This window comes from Acomys minous (genome assembly GCF_964271855.1).
Source record: "Acomys minous genome assembly, chromosome: 20".
NCBI classification, from domain to species: domain Eukaryota; kingdom Metazoa; phylum Chordata; class Mammalia; order Rodentia; family Muridae; genus Acomys; species Acomys minous.
In genome coordinates this window covers 17730064-17749751 of record NC_140502.1, presented here as the reverse complement: position 1 = coordinate 17749751, position 19688 = coordinate 17730064, and the positions used below count along the sequence as shown (strand labels likewise).

Genomic DNA, 19688 nt, shown 5'->3' with positions numbered 1-19688 from the left:
GCGAGGTAGGAAGAGGGAAGTACACAGGTTATCTCCTCAGTGACTTGGACACATCGTGACCTGCATCCCCCGCCCCCAAAGAAAAAAATGTAATAAGTAATTTTACAGGCTTTCTATTTCACAGTCTGGGTAAAATTGGTCTTAATGTGAGGCTAAGGCTCACTTGTTCTGTTTGTTTGTTTGTAACTTGCTAAGGATACCTAAGCATACTGTGCCAGTGGCTACAAAGGCTGCATGATGCCGGGCTGGCTTGTTGAGATGGCTTTCAAATTTGACTTTGTTTAGGTGATTGTATTGCCTTTCATGCTTAGTGCTTACAGCTTATCCTAATTACCGGCCTTTGTTTTCCTTACCATGGGAACCAACAAACTCTTTTGGTCCCTGCACGTGTGCCCACGCAGACCTGCACACTGTTTTATGCTGTCTCTTTGCCGTGTCCCCAGCCCTGCTTCCTTAGGGTCATCCTCCCAGGTGGTTATAGGACACTGTCCTAGCATCTCTAGTCCTAGGGAGAGAGTACACTTGTTCCTCCCGACCGTCCCAGGTACTGTTTGTGGTGCTTATGACCATACTGTCCCATGAGTGACTCACCTAGACGTCAAGGACCCTCAGGTTATGTGTGCCCTTCAGCACGGGAACAGCTTCAGTCAGTGTCCCACAGCAAGGTAGAGAAAGCCCCCACATTGAATTTGCCTGGCCGAGTTGTTGCTGTAAGCCCCTGTCAAGGCTGTGCCTGGGGCTGCTGCACAGAAACGTGCCCAGGCCAGCCCTCCTTCCCTGCTGCACACGGCGTGGGCTTGGGGAGCTTGGGCAGCAGCCCTGTTACAGATTCACATGTCCACTTAGTCCTGCCAGAAAGTGGAGTCCACACTTGTGTTTTAACAGGAGACAGTGCCTAGTGAGACGCGTTGTGCATCACCACATACAGTCAGGTGGAACATTCAGGGCAGGGAGCTTAGTGGGTCAGCAGAAACCTAACTGTCCGCTCTAGCACCAGATGCGGGAGAGATGCTGTCAACCCTGACGGCCTTCCTGTGTTCTCTCAGTCTAATGCAGCTTCTTTGGAGCGTGGCTGATGTGTGTTGCTACTACTATAATGCATCCTGGGAACTTTTCTTCATTAGCTTTTTATTATTCATTTTTCAAAGGGGAAGAGGTCTGATTGGCCCTCAAACTGTGTAGATCAGGCTGGCCTCACAAAGATCTGCTACTTTCTGAATCCTGAGGTTAAAGCTGTGTGCCTGGTTTTGTACATCCAGCAGACCAGCTTCCTGGCAGTTTGAACATGTCTCTGAATAATTGTACTAACTTTTACCTTCAGTGGCTGAGCACAGTGAGAGTGTTTGACTTGTGATTTTCCTTCCTAGTCTATGTTTCTCTGAACCAGCGTTGTCTTAGGAAATCAGCCCGCCTGCTTCTCTGTCTCCTGTCTGCCTGCCTGCCTGCCTGCCTGCCTGCCTGCCTGCCTGCCTGCCTCCCTGCCTGCCTCCCTGCCTGCCTGCCTCCCTGCCTCCCTGCCTCCCTGCCTGCCTGCCTGCCTGCCTCCCTGCCTGCCTCCCTGCCTCCCTGCCTCCCTGCCTCCCTGCCTGCCTCCCTGCCTCCCTGCCTGCCTCCCTGCCTCCCTGCCTGCCTCCCTGCCTCCCTGCCTGCCTCCCTGCCTGCCTCCCTGCCTCCCTCCCTGCCTCCCTGCCTCCCTGCCTGCCTGCCTCCCTGCCTCCCTGCCAGCCTCCCTGCCTCCCTGCCTCCCTGCCAGCCTCCCTGCCTCCCTGCCTCCCTGCCTCCCTGCCTGCCTGCCTCCCTGCCTCCCTGCCTCCCTGCCTCCCTGCCTCCCTGCCTGCCTGCCTGCCTGCCTGCCTCCCTGCCTCCCTGCCTCCCTGCCTCCCTGCCTCCCTGCCTGCCTGCCTGCCTGCCTGCCTCCCTGCCTCCCTGCCTCCCTGCCTGCCTGCCTGCCTCCCTGCCTGCCTGCCTGCCTCCCTGCCTCCCTGCCTCCCTGCCTCCCTGCCTGCCTGCCTGCCTGCCTGCCTCCCTGCCTCCCTGCCTCCCTGCCTGCCTGCCTCCCTGCCTGCCTGCCTCCCTGCCTCCCTGCCTGCCTCCCTGCCTGCCTCCCTGCCTGCCTCCCTGCCTGCCTCCCTGCCTCCCTGCCTGCCTGCCTGCCTGCCTGCCTGCCACCCTGCCACCCTGCCACCCTGCCTGCCTGCCTCCCTGCCTGCCTACCTCTCCCGCTTCCCTCTCCCTTTCCCACCCCCCTTAAAGCTTTTTCTGTATATGAGTGTTTTGCTTGCACAATCACATGCACATATGCACATGCCTGTGGTACCTGCAGACATCATCAGATTGCCTAGACTTGCAGTTATAGAGATGGTTATAAGCTATCACATGGGTGCTAGGAACCATACTCAAGAGCAACACGTGTTCTTAATCACGGAGACAGTCTCTCTAGCACCCCCACCCCCTTTAAAGCAGAGCAAATAGCTTAATTAGGGGAAAGTGAAGGGGAAAATAAACTCTGAGAGTGAAAGAGGACTCCGAGGGAGCAATAAATGTTCTTTTTCTGGTTTTTGAGACAGGATGTTATGTAGCTGGGCTGGCCTCAATATGTAGCCCAAAATGACCTTGAACTCTTGACCCTTCTGTGTCCACTGTGCAAGAGCTGGCATGTGCCTCCACATCCGGCTCAGCAAATCCCTGTTGTGACAGCAATTCTGAGAATACAGGAATAAATACAAACTTTTTTTCTCACTATACTCTGACACCTTAGTTCTAACATCAGAAATGTAGAGGGTCCCCACCCACCAAGCAAACAGACTGTTCTGCAGTAGACACCAGCGGGTCCTCTCAGATTCAGGGTAGCCCAGGGATAATGTCACCCCTCAGGTCAGGGCACAGCCCATCAGAGTTCTTCCCTCACTTCCCACCTGAGTCCTGAGTAATTCACCCATGCTCTGACTACACTGGTCTTCCCATACCCCCTTTCTTGCTTGGTTAATTTGCTAGAGTGGTCCACAAATCTCAGAGAGACACTGTAGATGTTATGAAGGATGCAGATGAGATGGAGAGGGTGGGCAGGGTGCGTTGGGAGGAATGCAGAGTGGCCTCACGCCTACCTTCTGTGAGCTTCCATGTTGTCAAATGTATGAAGCTACCTGATCCCTCGCCTTTGGTTTTATGGGGCTTCAATAGGTAGGGATGGTTAATTAGATCATTGGCTGTTTGTGTTCAGCTCTGTAGAGGCGGGAGCTACAGACCTCTAATCCTGCCCTGTTTTTCCCTGTGAGCTGCCTCCCTTCTAAAGCCGTCAGCGTACAAAAGAACATTTACTACTGTGATGATTGCACAGATTTTAGTAGTAAGCGAGGAGACAGGAATAAAATGAGATTCATATTTTATAACATAGCAGGCAGGTAACCCAGAGAGTTACAGTGAACCAGCTTCTTTCTGATTTTGTCTTTGTTTATTTTTATCTTATACTTTGATCAGATAGGCTGGCTGGAATTCTGAAGCTGCCTGGTTGCAGCTGCTGAGGATAAAGTTTAAGGAAATGCTTTTGCTGAAACGGCCGCCTTCATTGATCATGGGAATCTGATTCTATCCTCTTAGTAGTTTGGCTTAAAAATGCTGGTTTAGGACCAGTCTGTAGAGTTTGACTGGCCTCAAAGCTTGAGAATTGTGTTTTGGGTGGAAAAAAGACTTGCTATACTGAGTGTGGGCCAGGTGGGATGGCAAGGGTGTCGTTGCAGTTCTGTCCTTGACACTGGAGCTCAGGGCACTTTTACCAGGACTCAGGAAAAGGAACGGAGAGGGGCGGTTGGCAAATACTGCAAACAGAGTACTTTGAAACCACATGTGAGCGTCCAGTTCTTGACCTAAAGCCTTGCCGCCCTGGTGTTTGGCTACTTGGGCTTTCTGGAGGCTGCAGAGCGTATAGAGTGCTCATGCCCAGTGTCCACGAACAGCCTGTCTGACAACCATCACTTAGCTCAGTCTTCCTAAAGTCGGAGGATCCAGAGAATCCAGAGACTCCCAAGCCCAGTACAGTTAGATTCCCTACCTGTAAGAGCCTTCCAAGTGTGTAGCTTGGATGAGAGGCAGCAGCCAGCAGGGCTCTCTGCTGCCTGCCAGACTCTTTTCTTCCTTTGTAAACACGCCCAGATACTATTATTTCAGCTTGTATTGGGTTGAAAGGTAGAATTATAGTTGCCATGCTCAGGTGGAATTTTCTTTCACGTGAGATGATTAATTCATTAGAATATGATAATTTGTTGAGTAAAGAGTTCTGGTGGGAGCCCGGCCCAGTGGCACACACCTGTAATCCCAGCTAGAGGAGGCAGAGGCAGAGTGACTTCTGTGAATTTGAGTCCAGCCTGGTCTACAAAGGGAGTCCAGAACAGCCAAGGCTACCCAGAGAAAGCCTTGAAAAACAAAAAACAAAAAAGTTTAGGTGACAATATCACTAACAGAAACATGAGACTGAGACTGCTGGAAAGGCTCATTGGCGGCCTGTTTGCCTGGTATACGGGAAGCCCCTGAGCGGCGCTATATCTGTTGGCTGAGGTGACATGTGCTTGTAATCCCAGTGACTCTGGTGTGTTTCAAGGTCATTGTCAGCTTGAAGCCAGTATGAGACCCTGACTCAAAAAATAACATCAAGAGGGGCAGAAATAATTTTAAAATATTTTTTAAAAAATTAAAACTTTCTTTTATGTGTGTGCCTATTTTGTATGCATGTGTGTCTGTGAGCCATGTTCATGCATGCTTGATGCCTGTGGGAGTCAAGAGGGGAGGGGTGGACCCCTAGAGCCGAGTCAGAGATAGATGTGCCATGTGGCTGCTGGGAACTGAATCCAGCTCTTCTGCAGGGCCAGCCACTGCTCTTACCTCCTAAGCCATCTCTCCAGACCCCGAGGTTTGGGGGGATGTTTGTTTGTTTGTTTGTTTGTTTGTTTGTTTGTGGCAGTGTCTTACTGTAATCCTGCTGCCTGAACTTGCTTTTTAGCCCGGCCTGGGTCTTGAACACCAACCGTACTCCTGAGGGCAGGGCTTATTGACTCCTCTGTTATTTTAATCAAGTTGTGGATTGAAACTATGACCTCATGCTAAGGCAGCACTCTAGCACTGAGCTGCAGCCCCACTTTGCTTTATTTTTATTTTTTAAAAATACTTTATTTAATTTTTAATTTATGTGCATTGTTGTGAGGATGTCAGATCTTAGAGTTACAGACAGTTGTGAGCTGCCATGTGGGTGCTAGGAATTGAACCCGGGTCCTTTGGAAGAGCAGGCAGTGCTCTTAACCACTGAGCCATCTCTCCAACCCCCCTTTGTTTTATTTTTTAATCTTTCAGCGGTAGGGCCTAAGTTGCCCAAGAAAGCTTCGAGCTTTTGTTTCTCCTTAGCCTCCTGAGCGTGGGTTATAGATGACCACTGTGACACCTGGTTTGTACTCCTTGCTTGCTTTATTTTCCTTGAAGGGGTGGGGAATGTGCCTCCTCCTCCTGCCTGCTCCCTTGCAGCTGAATATCAGACATTATACTGCCTGGCCGCTGTTGACGTCTCTGAAACACACTCAGAAGCTGAGGTTGAAGAGGGCTGGGAGGCGCCTTTCCATTGTGCTGCTTATATGTGTTTCCATTCATTTCCTGACGAGGATGCGGAAAACTGACAGTAACAAGTGCTGCACTGTGCTTTTCAAGAGTAGTGGCCCATGAAGTTATTTCTTCCTAGCTATAGGTGGTGGCATTTGGAGGTTGTTGCATATTCTTATATTTGGACACTGTAATTTCTGCTTGGTTTCTGGTTTTTGAGACAGGGTTTCCCTGTAGAGCCCTGGCTGACCTGGACTCACTTTGTAGACCAGGCTGGCCTCAAACTTACCACGATCCACTTGCCTCTACCTCCCAAGTGCTGGGATTAAAGGCGTGTGCCACATCACCCAGCTTAGACACTGTAATTTTAATTATGGGTAGAGGTAAGAATACTGTGTCTTGTGAGTTATTCTAGACCAGAACTCAGGAGCATGTGTTACTATGGGTAGTGGTGGTTATGGGGAGCCATATTTGTCAGGGAATACACTCCAGGCACAGCCCCTGAGCTGTCGTGGTTCGTGTGCTTTGGGTCATAGTGTGCAGCTTGGTTTGTTTTGTTTTGAGACAGGGTCTCTCTGTGTAGCCCTGGCTGTGCTGGAACTCACTCTGTAGATCAGGCTGGTCTCGAACTCACAGAGAGCCAACTGCTCTACCTCCCAAGTGCTGGGATTAAAGGCGTGCGTCACCACACCCGGCTTCGGGTGTAGCTTCTTACTCTGAGTGCTGGGTGAACAGTGTCCCTCTTGTAAGCAGAGGCTCTAGTTTAGAGTCTGTGCTGTACACACCACAGGCAGTTCTGGACTCCTGGTGACAGGATCTGCAGAGCACACAGGGGTTTCCATGGTTTCCATGGCTTTACTGCAGCACACACTTGTGACACTGAATTGAAAATACCCCTGAAGGGTTTTTCTCTCGAAGGTAGTTGACTTGACTCCTAGCACCAAATGTTAAGCTTTTAGGCCCTTTTTTTTGGTTTTGTTGGTTTTCCTAGTATTAGTAGTTCTACAGAATTCAGTGATACAGGGAGTTAAATGTTTTTAACCTATTTTTAAAAAAATATCTATTTATTTGTTTTCATTGTTTGAGAAGGTTATGTGGCTAAGGGTAGCCAGGAACTTGCAGCTGTCTACTGCCTCAGACTCCGGAGTGCTGGGGTTACAAGCATAAGGCGTCACAGCAATTTGAGTTAGTTTCATTCATTTTTAGATTTAGTCTATGTAGAGGAAAGTACTATATGAGTGCTGTGGAGTGACTGACGGTTGTGGCCTAAGAACTCATGTGGGGGCTAAGAATCGAACTCAGGTCTCTGCAGGAGCAAAAGACACTCTCACCACTGAGTCTTCTCTCCAGCACCTGGGTTAGGCTTAAAGATGTGTTCTTCCTCTGTTGTCTGTCACTCTCCAGTTTTGAAAGGACTAGGGCTGGAAACACCGCGGTGCGTATTGAATTTGTTCCTCCCCAGATGGAGGTTGGAGGACACTGGACATCATAAAGTCTTGGACACACCTTCCCTGTTCTCTGTGCTCTCTTTATGGTCTTTTGATATTAAGTTTAGTGGCTCAGCTAAATTTTTAGCCAGCTCTTTGAAAAGTTGGATGTGGCCAGGCACTTAAAAGTTATTTCCTCTAAACTAAGTGTTTAGGACATCCTTAGATTTATGACCAGCTTTGTTTACTGTGTAATTCGGTCCAATTGAGGAACTAGTAAAACCGCATTGTCCAGACATCAAAGCTGAGAGAGCACTTACACCAAGGAACTTATTAGGTTTCTAACAAGTAGAAGTTAGCAGGTGTCCAAAAATTAACTACTTCCATGCCACCGGATCTGTAAGTTTTGGTAACTTTTTTTGGCTGTGAACATAATTTGGAGTTTAAATTATCCTTTGCATTCAGACATGGTGGTGCGTACTTGTCTGGAATCCAAACCCACACTCAGAAGGGAGTTCAAGGCCAGCGTGACTTACCTAGTGAGACCCTGCCTCAAAACAGCAGCAAAACTGCATCCACATTAGTAGCTGTCCTCTTCAGAGCTGGCTGTTCTTTTCATTTCAGCTTTCTGCAGCTAAGAGCATCCTGCCGTTTGAAAATTATAGCTAAGCAAGGGTTGAACAGGTGATGATGCATTTTTACTTCAGATTTGGTCCAGTCTTTCTGTTGTTTCATTTCTTCTCTGAGGTTTATGGGAAGGCACGTGCTGTTAGACCCACTGTGCAGAGAGCTGGGTCACAGATTGCCAGTTGTGTGTAGCAGTCACTTCAAGGAGGACCCTGTTGCTACATGTGTGTCAGGATAGGTAAGTTTGAGACCTTGTGACTCCTGTCCCTGAGGTGAGGACTGGTAGGCAAAAACTTTGCTGGGTGAGCACCCTTGCCTTCCTGGGCCTTCATTGGCGCTCCTTCCCGTGCACTGTTCCCACCCTGCCAAGCTCACTGGGTTTTGTATAACTCTCCGCTGTCCTGTGTGGGAGGGGTGGTCAATACACGTGAGGTATTTACAAGCAGCTCTTAGTTTTGTTAGTGTGGCAGCCACGTAGGGAAGTGGAGCTGGAGGTTTTCTCCAGGTGCCCAGCTCTTCCTGCTGACTTCTGCAGCCTGACGTCAAGCTTGTCATCTCTAGGCTGGGCACACACAGGCTTGGAGATTTTTATTTTGAATGGTCAGTGTTTACATACTACATCTTCTTAGATTTCTTTAGCAGTTTTGGTTTTCCAAATTGTCATGGAAAATGTTTAGAGGTAACCCATGGCCATTTGAAGATATCATCATCTCAGTGGACACAGTGCTGTCTCTTTTGTCGCTTAGAATAAAATGTGGTGTTACTGAGCCCAGTGGCTCAAACCTGTGAGACCCTGTGTCAAAGTAAAAAGCAAAGGCAGGAGAATTGCAGCAAGTTGGAACTATAAAGGGGATGGGGAAGAAAGAGAACAGGGGACGCGGCTTACCAGAGAGCTTGCTTAGCTGGAACCCACCAGGGACGGGCTGGGGGCGTGGCTTACCAGAGAGCTTGCTTAGCTAGAACCCACCTGGGACGGGCTGGGGGCGTGGCTTACCAGCGAGCTTGCTTAGCTGGAACCCACCTGGGACGGGCTGGGGGCGTGGCTTACCAGAGAGCTTGCTTAGCTAGAACCCACCTGGGACGGGCTGGGGGCGTGGCTTACCAGCGAGCTTGCTTAGCTAGAACCCACCTGGGACGGGCTGGGGGCGTGGCTTACCAGCGAGCTTGCTTAGCTGGAACCCACCTGGGACGGGCTGGGGGCGTGGCTTACCAGAGAGCTTGCTTAGCTAGAACCCACCAGGGACGGGCTGGGGGCGTGGCTTACCAGCGAGCTTGCTTAGCTAGAACCCACCTGGGACGGGCTGGGGGCGTGGCTTACCAGCGAGCTTGCTTAGCTGGAACCCACCTGGGACGGGCTGGGGGCGTGGCTTACCAGCGAGCTTGCTTAGCTGGAACCCACCAGGGAAGGGCTGGGGCCGTGGCTCAGCAGTGGAGCGTTTGCACAGCCTGTGCGAAGTCTTTGGTTGTACTCTCAGCATTACCCAAAAGCAAACAAGGGCAACAAAACGATGCTCTAGATCCATAGCAGTGGTTCTCAGCCTCCCTAATGCTTCACCCCTTTAACGCGGTTCCTCATGTTGTAGTGACCTCCCCACCATAAAACTATTTTTGCTTCTCCTTCATAACTGTAATTCTGCTACTGTTATGAGTCATAACTTCCGATGGTCTTAGGCAAGCCCCGTGAAAAGGTCAGTTCACTCCCAAAGGGGTCACGGCCAAGGGCTGAGAACCACTGGTCAGAGCGATGGCTCAGCAATTACGTGAACTTGTTGTTCTTGCAGAAGTTTCCCCCAGTAACCACATGGAGGCTCAATACCGTCCGGAACTCCATTTCTGGGGAACCCTTTTCTCATCTCCATGGGCATTAGGCATGCACAGGGTGCACATACATGCATGCAGACAAAACACTCATACACTTAAAATGAAATTTAAAAATCTTTAAAAAGTTTAAAGAAAAGATCTGATTTCTTGACATTCCTGTGAGGCATGCAAAAGTATGAAGATTATAGAAATGCCTGCTTCCCACCAGATACAAATGAGATTCAGAAGAAAATTGGTCTGCCTGCTATTTTAGATAGTCTCAGGAGACTGTTGGCTTGGCTACAGACTCAGCAGTCTTACAGCTACACTTGAGTGTGCAAGTAAACGTCAGTGCCACAGAATAGCTGGTGCCAGAGGCCCATTTGTACAGAAGTAGCCAAGGTGGGTTATTTTACTTACTTCAGTTGAAAGAATGCTGAAGACTTTGTGTGGCATCATGAACTGAAATTGTTAAAACTTTTTAACAGTTTAGATCCCTTAAAGTGCCTCTCCTCAGCCCCATCCTTCTGTCTCCTATCCTGGCAGTGAAAGACTGCATTAGCCTGGCAGTGGTGGTGCACACCACCTTTAATTCCAGCACCTGGGCAGCAGAGGCAGGCAGGCGGATCTTGGTGAGTTCGAGGCCCCCCTGGTCTATAGAGCTACTGAGGGCAGCCAGGGCTACTGAGAAGCCCTGTCTTGAAAAACCAAAAGAAAGAAGGGGGTGGTGAGGGGACGACTAAAGAAAGGCTGCATTATTTTAAGTGGCTCAGCCCGGCCCCTGCTTACTGGGTTATGTGTCTATACCATCGTCTCTCCACACAGTTTGTATTCTTGCTGGTCCCCCAGCTACCCTGACTTCTTCTGCTGAGGAAGCAGTCTTTGAGGAGTCCACTCTCTTTGTCTAGAATGCTGTACAGGGATCACCTGTGATGGAATGTCTCAGTCTAGAAAGCTGGCTTTCAAGAGCTTTGCATGTGCTTTGTAGCCACCGCAGAACTTATTTCTCTATAAGTATTATAGGTGGAGGATGCAGCAGCAAATGTGAAAACTTTCCAGCGGTAGCTCATCAGAGGAACCATTGCATATTTACACTCTTGAGAATTTGTCATTGATAACAGTAAAAACAACACAAAAGAATATCATATACACTGTCTTAGTTACTGAAACACCGTGACCAAAATCAACTTGAGGAGGAAAGGGTTTATTTAAACACTCACAGTTCCACATAACAGTCCATCATCAAAAGCCGGGAGGGCAGGGACCTGGAGGCAGGAGCTGATGCAGAGGCCATGGAGGGGTGCTGCTGCTTACTGGCTTGCTCATGGTGGATTGCTCAGCCTGGTTTCTTTTAGAACCCAGGACCACCAACCCAGGCATGGCACCACCCACAGTGGGCTGGGCCCTCCCGCATCATCACTAATTATACAGATCTTATGGATGTATTTTCTCAATTGAAGTTCCTCCTTTCAGATAACTCTAGCTTGTGTCACACACATACTTGATCCAGATTTACCTGTTAACATTTTATTCCTCTGCAGTGGATTTGGAAGGTTCTCATGTGGCCTTGCACAGCCAGGCGTCTCTCAGGGGGTAGAATTACATGCAAGTACTACCACTTCCTGTTTGCGTGGGGAGAAGATCAAGACCAGGGTTCCTTCACACTAGGCAGGCCCTCACCCACGGAGCCGCAGCCCTGCTCCCTCGTTGGCGTTCTTACTGTCTCTCAGATCCCCCCCCCCCACGAACATTTACATTCTTTTTTGCTCTTTACCCCCAAAATACTTTTGTATGACTTCTCTAAAAGTAGGAATACTTTATTTCAGTATAACCATCCATTTCATATACACTGGTATTGATTCTTTCTTTTTTGTGATGTATTCTTCTTAGTCACTGAGCTTTGTCCCTCACCTGCATTGATTTTACTGTGTAAAAGATGTGTAACACAGCCGGGCGTGGTGGCACACGCCTTTAATCCCAGCACTCGGGAGGCAGAGGCAGGCAGATCGCTGTGAGTTCGAGGCCAGCCTGGTCTACAGAGCGAGTCCAGGATAGCCAAGACTACACAGAGAGACCCTGTCTCGAAAAATCAAAAAAAAAAAAAAAAAAAGATGTGTAACACAAAATTAGCATCTTAGCCATCTTTTTAGTATACAGTTCATAAGTGTTCACACTGTTCATAGTATGTAGCCATTGCCACCACACGTCCCGGTGACTTCCTTCCACACGTGAGTGCAGGGTCCTGTTCACTCCTTCCCTCGTCTGCGGCAGCCAGAGTTATTACACTCTCTGCTTCTGACAACTCTTAATATAGAAACATTGTATTAAGTCTACTGTTAAATAATTTTCAGAAGTGTATATGTTGTGTATGTGCGTGTGCATGTGCACAGTGTGCCTGTGCAGCAAGGGAGATCAGCTTGATGGGGTAACATCTTTGACCGGCTTGGTGGCCAATACTTACCTCTGCACCACCCACCAGGGCTAACGGGGGTCTTTCTTCAGTGTTTTGTAGTTTTAGGCCTTTGATCCATTCAGAGTTGGGTTTTGGTTGGTTAGTTGGGTTTTTTAAATTGAGACAGGATCATACTGTGTGGTCTTGGAGACCCTGGAACTCACTGTGTGGACCAGAGGTTTGCCTGCCACTTCCTAAGTGCTGAGGTTCAAAGTGTGCACCAACTTGATCCTCACCCCACACAGTTGGGTTTTTTGTTGTTAAGGTGAACTCAGGACCTTGCAAATGCTACACAAGTACTCTCACAGCTGAGCCCCAGCCCCAGCTTCTGTATGTGGTGGAGATAAAGACTTAACTCCATCCTTTGCTGTGGGAAGACCCACCTTTCCCAGCATCAACTGGTAAAAGTCTGTCCTTTCCCCAGCAAATGACTTGAACATCCTTGTCAGAAGTCGTTTAGCCAGCCAGGCATGGTGGTAGAGGCAGGTGATCCCTGTGAGTTTAAGGTCAGACTGTTCTACGTAGTGCGTTCCAGGACTACATAAATGAGACCCTGTCACAAACCATACCTCACCCCTGCCTCAAAAAAAAAGATTACTCAGTGACATATATGATGATGTAGCTATGAGTTTTCTGTTTGTTTTCCATCAGTCTGTGCTTCATGTTACTGCAGGACTGTTTAGTTTTAGCTTTGTAGTAAATTTGAAAGCAAGATTATGAGTCTTCCAGCTCTGTTCTTTCCCTCCTCCTTGATCTTCTGTCCTCCTCCTTCCACGTCTGCAGTCAGGCCTTTCCTGCCTCAGTCTCCTCAGTGCTTCCACACCATATTGATGATGTGAATTTTGACTACCCAGTGACGGTGTTGTGTTGTCTGCTTTCTCTGCTGTAATTACTGTTGAGGGCTTTCTCCTCCTCGCAATCAATAGGCAGTCTTAGGAGGTACTTGACTTACCTGCCCATAAGATTTCCCCTACATTTAACCTTTGGTTATGACTTTTATGTATACAGTGTTGTGTCCGCAACTGCATGTCAGAAGAAGACACCAAATCTCATTATAGATGGTTGTGAGCCACCATGTGGTTGCTGGGTATTGAACTCAGGAGGACCTTTGGAAGAGCAGCGGGTACTTTCATCCTCTGAGCCATCTCTCCAGCCCCTGGTCATGACTCTTATCTGATCCAGTTGTATGGACTTCAGTTTATATATTTTTTGCTGTGGGGTATAATTCATTACTGTATAATTCCTTTAGTTCTCAGATTATCCTAGACCTTACTCATGGGAGCTCCTTCCAAGTTGACACCGTAAAAGATGATACCATAGTCCTTGTGAGATGTCTGTTGACATTTGTTTGGTTTCTGTTTGTTGGGTTGGTTGGTTGGTTTGGTTTGGACACTTTTTTGGTTTTTCGAGACAGGCTGTCTCTGTTTTAGTCCTGGCTGTCCTAGACTCGCTTTGTTTGTAGAGCAGGCTGGCCTCTAACTCACAGCGATCTGCCTCTGCCTCCCAAATGCTGGGATTAAAGGTGTGCGCCACCACACCCGACTGACACTTGTTTTTTTTTTTTTTAATAACTCTTATTTTATTTGGGGTATTGAAACCTCTACCTCCGTTCCACCAACCCCTTAACCCTGAGTATGAGAAAGAAGGATCCTGTCTCAAAACAAAACAAAAAGACATTTGTGGCCCAGTGTTAGAGTTAGCCACATCTGATTACTCCCTTGTCATCTTAGCATTTTACACTCTCCTTCTTTATATCCTCCTGTCTAGGTCTGGACTGTATCTGTTAGAAAACACATTGATATTGGCCTTTTCATTGTTGTTATTATCAATGTATATGGTGCATGTGCATCCCTCCTCCTGTACAAGCATGCATATGCCACAGCATATGTGTGGGAGTTAGATGGAAGCATCGGGAAATTGCTTCTTTCTCTGTGGGACCCAGGAATTGCACTTGGGTTGTCAGGCTTACACAGCCTGACACAGCTTTGATGGTCAGCCTTTATGACTCAACATAAGGCCTGGCACATTACGGTTACTCAATGTTTGTTGGTTTGAAAAATACTTCTATTGTAATTCAGTAGTTAAAATCATTTGGATGCTGATGGTTTTTCTTTTTCCCCCTCCATCTAGGCAGACATGTTGACTATTTGGCGATGAGTAGTAAGAACTGATACCGCACTGGTTTAGAGCACTATGGGACCTGACTCTCGTGCTGCTGGGGCGGCCGGTCTCCACGGGCTCTGCTGAGAAGCCCTCTCACTCTACTGCAAGTCGCCAGTCTGATCTCGGAAGTGGCTGATCGTGGCAGGATGTTTCCAAGATGATGATGGCAAGAAAGCAAGATGTCCGCATCCCCACCTACAACATCAGCGTGGTGGGCTTGTCCGGGACCGAGAAGGAGAAAGGCCAGTGTGGCATCGGGAAGTCTTGTCTGTGTAACCGCTTTGTGCGCCCGAGTGCTGATGAGTTCCACCTGGACCATACTTCTGTCCTCAGCACCAGTGACTTTGGTGGGCGGGTGGTCAACAATGACCACTTCCTGTACTGGGGAGAGGTTAGCCGCTCCCTGGAGGACTGTGTGGAATGTAAGATGCACGTCGTGGAGCAGACTGAGTTTATCGACGATCAGACTTTTCAACCTCACCGAAGCACGGCACTGCAGCCCTACATCAAGAGAGCTGCAGCCACCAAGCTCGCATCAGCTGAAAAACTCATGTATTTTTGCACTGACCAGCTGGGGCTGGAGCAGGACTTTGAGCAAAAACAGATGCCGGATGGAAAGCTGCTGGTTGACGGTTTCCTTCTGGGCATCGATGTTAGCAGGGGCATGAACAGGAACTTCGATGACCAGCTCAAGTTTGTCTCTAATCTCTACAATCAGCTTGCAAAAACAAAAAAGCCCATAGTGGTAGTCCTGACTAAGTGTGACGAGGGCGTTGAGCGGTACATTAGAGATGCACATACTTTTGCCTTAAGCAAAAAGAACCTCCAGGTTGTAGAGACCTCAGCAAGGTCCAATGTGAATGTGGACTTGGCTTTCAGCACCTTAGTGCAACTCATTGATAAGAGTCGAGGGAAGACAAAAATCATCCCTTACTTTGAAGCTCTCAAGCAGCAGAGTCAGCAGATAGCTACGGCGAAGGACAAGTACGAGTGGTTGGTGAGCCGAATCGTGAAAAATCACAACGAGAACTGGCTGAGTGTCAGCCGGAAGATGCAGGCCTCCCCCGAGTACCAGGACTACGTCTACCTGGAAGGGACACAGAAGGCCAAGAAGCTCTTCCTGCAGCACACCCACCGCCTCAAGCACGAGCACATCGAGCGCCGGAGAAAGCTGTACCTGGCAGCCCTGCCGTTGGCTTTTGAAGCCCTCATACCTAATCTAGATGAAGTGGACCACCTGAGCTGCATTAAAGCCAAAAAGCTGTTAGAGACCAAGCCAGAGTTCTTAAAGTGGTTCGTTGTGCTTGAAGAGACACCGTGGGATGCCACCAGCCACATCGACAACATGGAAAATGAGCGGATTCCCTTTGACTTGATGGATACCGTCCCCGCGGAGCAGCTGTATGAGACCCACTTGGAGAAGCTGAGGAACGAGAGGAAGAGAGCTGAGATGCGGAGGGCATTCAAGGAAAACCTGGAGACCTCTCCTTTCATAACTCCCGGGAAGCCTTGGGAAGAGGCTCGTAGTTTTATTATGAACGAGGACTTCTACCAGTGGCTGGAGGAATCTGTGTACATGGACATCTACGGCAAGCACCAAAAGCAGATTATAGACCGAGCGAAGGAGGAGTTCCAAGAGTTGCTTTTGGAGTATTCGGAGTTGTTTTATGAGCTGGAGCTGGATGCCAAGCCCAGCAAGGAAAAGATGGGCGTCATCCAGGACGTTCTGGGGGAAGAGCAGCGGTTTAAAGCGCTGCAGAAGCTCCAAGCAGAGCGCGATGCTCTCATTCTGAAGCACATTCATTTCGTGTACCACCCCACGAAGGACACGTGCCCGAGCTGCCCAGCCTGCGTAGACGCTAAGATCGAACACTTGATCAGTTCTCGCTTTATCCGACCATCTGATAGGAATCAGAAGAACTCTCTGTCTGACCCCAACATTGATAGGATCAATTTGGTTATCTTAGGCAAAGATGGCCTTGCCCGAGAGTTAGCCAATGAAATTCGAGCTCTTTGTACAAATGATGACAAGTATGTCATAGATGGTAAGATGTATGAGCTTTCTCTGAGGCCAATAGAGGGGAACGTCAGGCTTCCTGTGAACTCTTTCCAGACACCAACCTTCCAACCCCATGGCTGCCTCTGCCTGTACAATTCAAAGGAGTCGTTGTCCTATGTGGTGGAGAGTATAGAGAAGAGCAGAGAGTCCACGCTGGGCCGCCGGGATAACCACTTAGTCCACCTCCCTTTGACCTTAATTTTAGTTAACAAGAGAGGGGACACGAGTGGAGAGACCCTGCACAGCTTGATACAACAAGGCCAGCAGATTGCGAGCAAGCTTCAGTGCGTCTTTCTCGATCCTGCTTCTGCTGGCATTGGGTATGGGCGCAACATTAACGAGAAGCAGATCAGCCAGGTTCTCAAGGGACTCCTGGACTCTAAGCGCAATTTAAACCTGGTCAGCTCCACTGCTAGTATCAAAGACTTGGCTGACGTAGACCTACGAATTGTCATGTGTCTGATGTGTGGCGATCCCTTTAGTGCAGATGACATACTCTCTCCTGTCTTGCAGTCCCAGACTTGTAAATCTTCCCACTGTGGGAGCAGCAGCTCTGTTTTACTTGAACTTCCAATTGGCCTACACAAGAAGCGCATTGAGCTGTCCGTTCTTTCCTACCATTCCTCGTTCAGCATCCGAAAGAGCCGCTTGGTTCATGGGTACATTGTTTTTTATTCGGCCAAGCGTAAGGCCTCCTTGGCAATGTTGCGTGCCTTTCTCTGTGAAGTGCAGGACCTTATCCCCATCCAGCTTGTCGCACTCACGGATGGCGCTGTAGATGTCCTGGACAATGATGTAAGTCGGGAGCAGCTGACAGAGGGGGAGGAAATTGCACAAGAAATTGATGGGAGGTTCACAAGCATCCCTTGTAGCCAGCCCCAGCATAAACTTGAGATCTTTCACCCCTTTTTTAAAGACGTGGTGGAGAAAAAGAACATCATTGAGGCCACACACATGTACGATAATGTTGCTGAGGCCTGCAGCACCACTGAGGAGGTGTTCAACTCCCCCAGGGCCGGCTCCCCACTCTGCAACTCAAACTTGCAGGACTCAGAAGAAGATGTGGAGCCTCCATCGTACCACCTGTTTCGTGAAGATGCAACATTACCCTCCCTGTCCAAGGACCATTCCAAGTTCTCCATGGAACTGGAGGGAAATGACGGGCTGTCTTTTATAATGAGCAATTTTGAGAGTAAACTGAACAACAAAGTACCTCCACCAGTCAAACCAAAGCCTCCTGTCCATTTTGATATCACTAAAGATCTGTCCTACCTAGACCAAGGCCACCGGGAGGGACAGAGGAAGTCTGTGTCTTCTAGCCCCTGGCTGCCTCAGGATGGGTTTGATCCTTCTGACTACGCAGAACCCATGGACGCTGTGGTCAAGCCGAGGAATGAGGAAGAAAACATCTACTCGGTGCCCCACGACAGCACCCAGGGCAAGATCATCACTATTCGGAACATCAACAAGGCCCAGTCCAATGGCAGCGGCAACGGCTCTGACAGTGAAATGGACACGAGTTCTCTAGAGCGAGGCCGCAAGGCATCCGCTGTGAGCAAGCCTGTGCTCTACAGGACGAGATGCACCCGGCTGGGCCGGTTTGCTAGCTACCGCACCAGCTTCAGTGTGGGGAGTGATGACGAGCTGGGGCCCATCCGGAAGAAAGAGGAGGACCAGGCATCCCAGGGCTATAAAGGGGACAATGCTGTCATCCCGTATGAGACAGACGAGGACCCCAGGAGGAGGAATATCCTTCGAAGCCTAAGGAGGAACACCAAGGTAAGACCTGGCTGACTGAGGATGCACTGCTCATCTCGGTAAGACTGGATTGATGATGACAACTGGCAAAGGACAACTTGGTTTTTTTAAAAAAATGCATGTGAGCTCATAAGCACAAGAGTCCATTCATCCTTTGGCCTAGGGTTGAGAGTGCATTAGGTACCTGCTACTGGCAGGTCTTGTGTAGGTGGTGCCTTGGGTAAGTACCCAGGATTGCCTTTGCCTGGAACACTAATTACCCAAATGAGCGTGTGCTGTAGAGCCCTTCAGTGTCCTGACACTCTTTCCTCCCTTAAAGCTTGCAGATTTGCACCCTCGGCATCCATCATCTGTGTGGCTCTCAAATGATCCCCCTTCCCCTGCTGATCACAGAGGGTGCTGCGTTTTACACTAGTGAGGAGCTGATGGTTCTCGAATGTGCTGAAATAACCAAAAAAAAAAAAAAGAGAGAGAGAGAGAGAGAGAGAAAAGAAAAATTGAGGGTAGTGCTTATCTGTATTTGTAACATGAGATTTCCCATGTCCCTTACTTCACCCTTCTGCAGCCATTCTTCCATCAGTGAGTCTAAACTTCGGGGACCACAGGTGTGGGAGGGAAGACGGTACTAGCAGTGTTTTACATGTCAGGCCTGTTGCTAAGGTGGCAGCAGATGACGGGTCTTCCTGCTGAAGGCCGCAGCTTGGTGTTTGAGCTGGAGACCGTGCCCTGCCCCCTTAGGCTTATGCTTTGAGCCGGAGAACGCTCCACCCAAGCCCACCTGCTGTTTGTGTAGGGGACTACTGCTCAGAGATGGCCTCTTGGTGCCACAGACAGCACTAAACCCCCCTGCTCCCTGCCGTGGAGTGACATAGAAAGCATCTGGAGTGTGACCTGGAGTCCTACAAGGTAGCAGAGAGGCCATGGTGGGAGCCCTGGCCCTGGAGAGCGTGCCGCGCTTGTGTTCCTGGACGCGCAGAGTTCCTCAGTCACTGCGTTCTTCCCATGCAGTTTCCCCACTTGTTTGTCTACTTGGGGTCCGTGCTGCCTTTAGATTTTGTTTTTCAGGACTTGGAGGGAAGACCCAGTGACAGTTCATAGAAAGCTAAGCAACCTCTCGTGTTTCCCCAGGCTCCCCTGTTTAATGATACCGATTCTGAGCATTTTAAATGTTTCAGTTTTCTTCCTCCTCCATCCCTGGTAAAAACCATTGCTGGAGCAGCTTATATGAATGCTGACAGTCTTCTGATTTGTGGGGGTGTTTGGCACACCTGGGAATTAGGAAGGTGGCATAATAGCACATTGAATTATATGTCTTTTTCTGACTCCTGGCAATATTTTTAGTACTGCAAACGATGCTTTGAAAACATGTTCCCAGACTGGGGATACCTCAATCGGTAGAGGATGTGTCAAGCCTTTGAGAGGCACTGGGTTCCAATTCTGCCACCACATAAAACCAAGTGTGGTGATGCACGTCTATATCTCCCACACTCAAGTAGTAGAGACAGGAAGATCCTACCAAATCTAAAGCCAGCCTGGAACTTTTCTCAAAAAAAATCAAAATATGAGGTTTTAAAAAAAATTGTCAAACAAGCCATGATTTCTAGCTTGCACACTATGGCAAAGGCCTTACTCAGGAGAAACAGCTAGCCTGTACATCTTGAGCTGTGTTCCTGGTAGGGACCAAACATGTCCCCAGCTGCTAGATCAGCATCCATCCTGTCTTGAGCTAATAGGGCCACACCTCTCCAAATCAGACAGAAATGATTCCGCTGGCCCAAGAGCCATGGCGTGCCAGCAGTCCTCTTAGGAGTATCCTTGGGGA

The 19688-nt window shown here is 49.0% G+C and overlaps 1 protein-coding gene across 3 annotated transcripts in view; it reads left to right on the top strand.

Annotated features, from left to right (window-relative positions):
• ARHGAP35 (Rho GTPase activating protein 35) overlaps nt 1-19688 on the top strand; it is a 104785-nt gene that overhangs the window by 31977 nt on the left and 53120 nt on the right. For all 3 annotated transcript variants that reach the window (XM_084770991.1, XM_084770993.1, XM_084770992.1), the window contains exon 2: nt 14017-17887. In XM_084770991.1, the coding sequence (XP_084627117.1) occupies nt 14207-17887 (3681 nt within the window). In that variant the 5' untranslated portion in view covers nt 14017-14206. The remainder of the gene's footprint in view (nt 1-14016; nt 17888-19688) is intronic.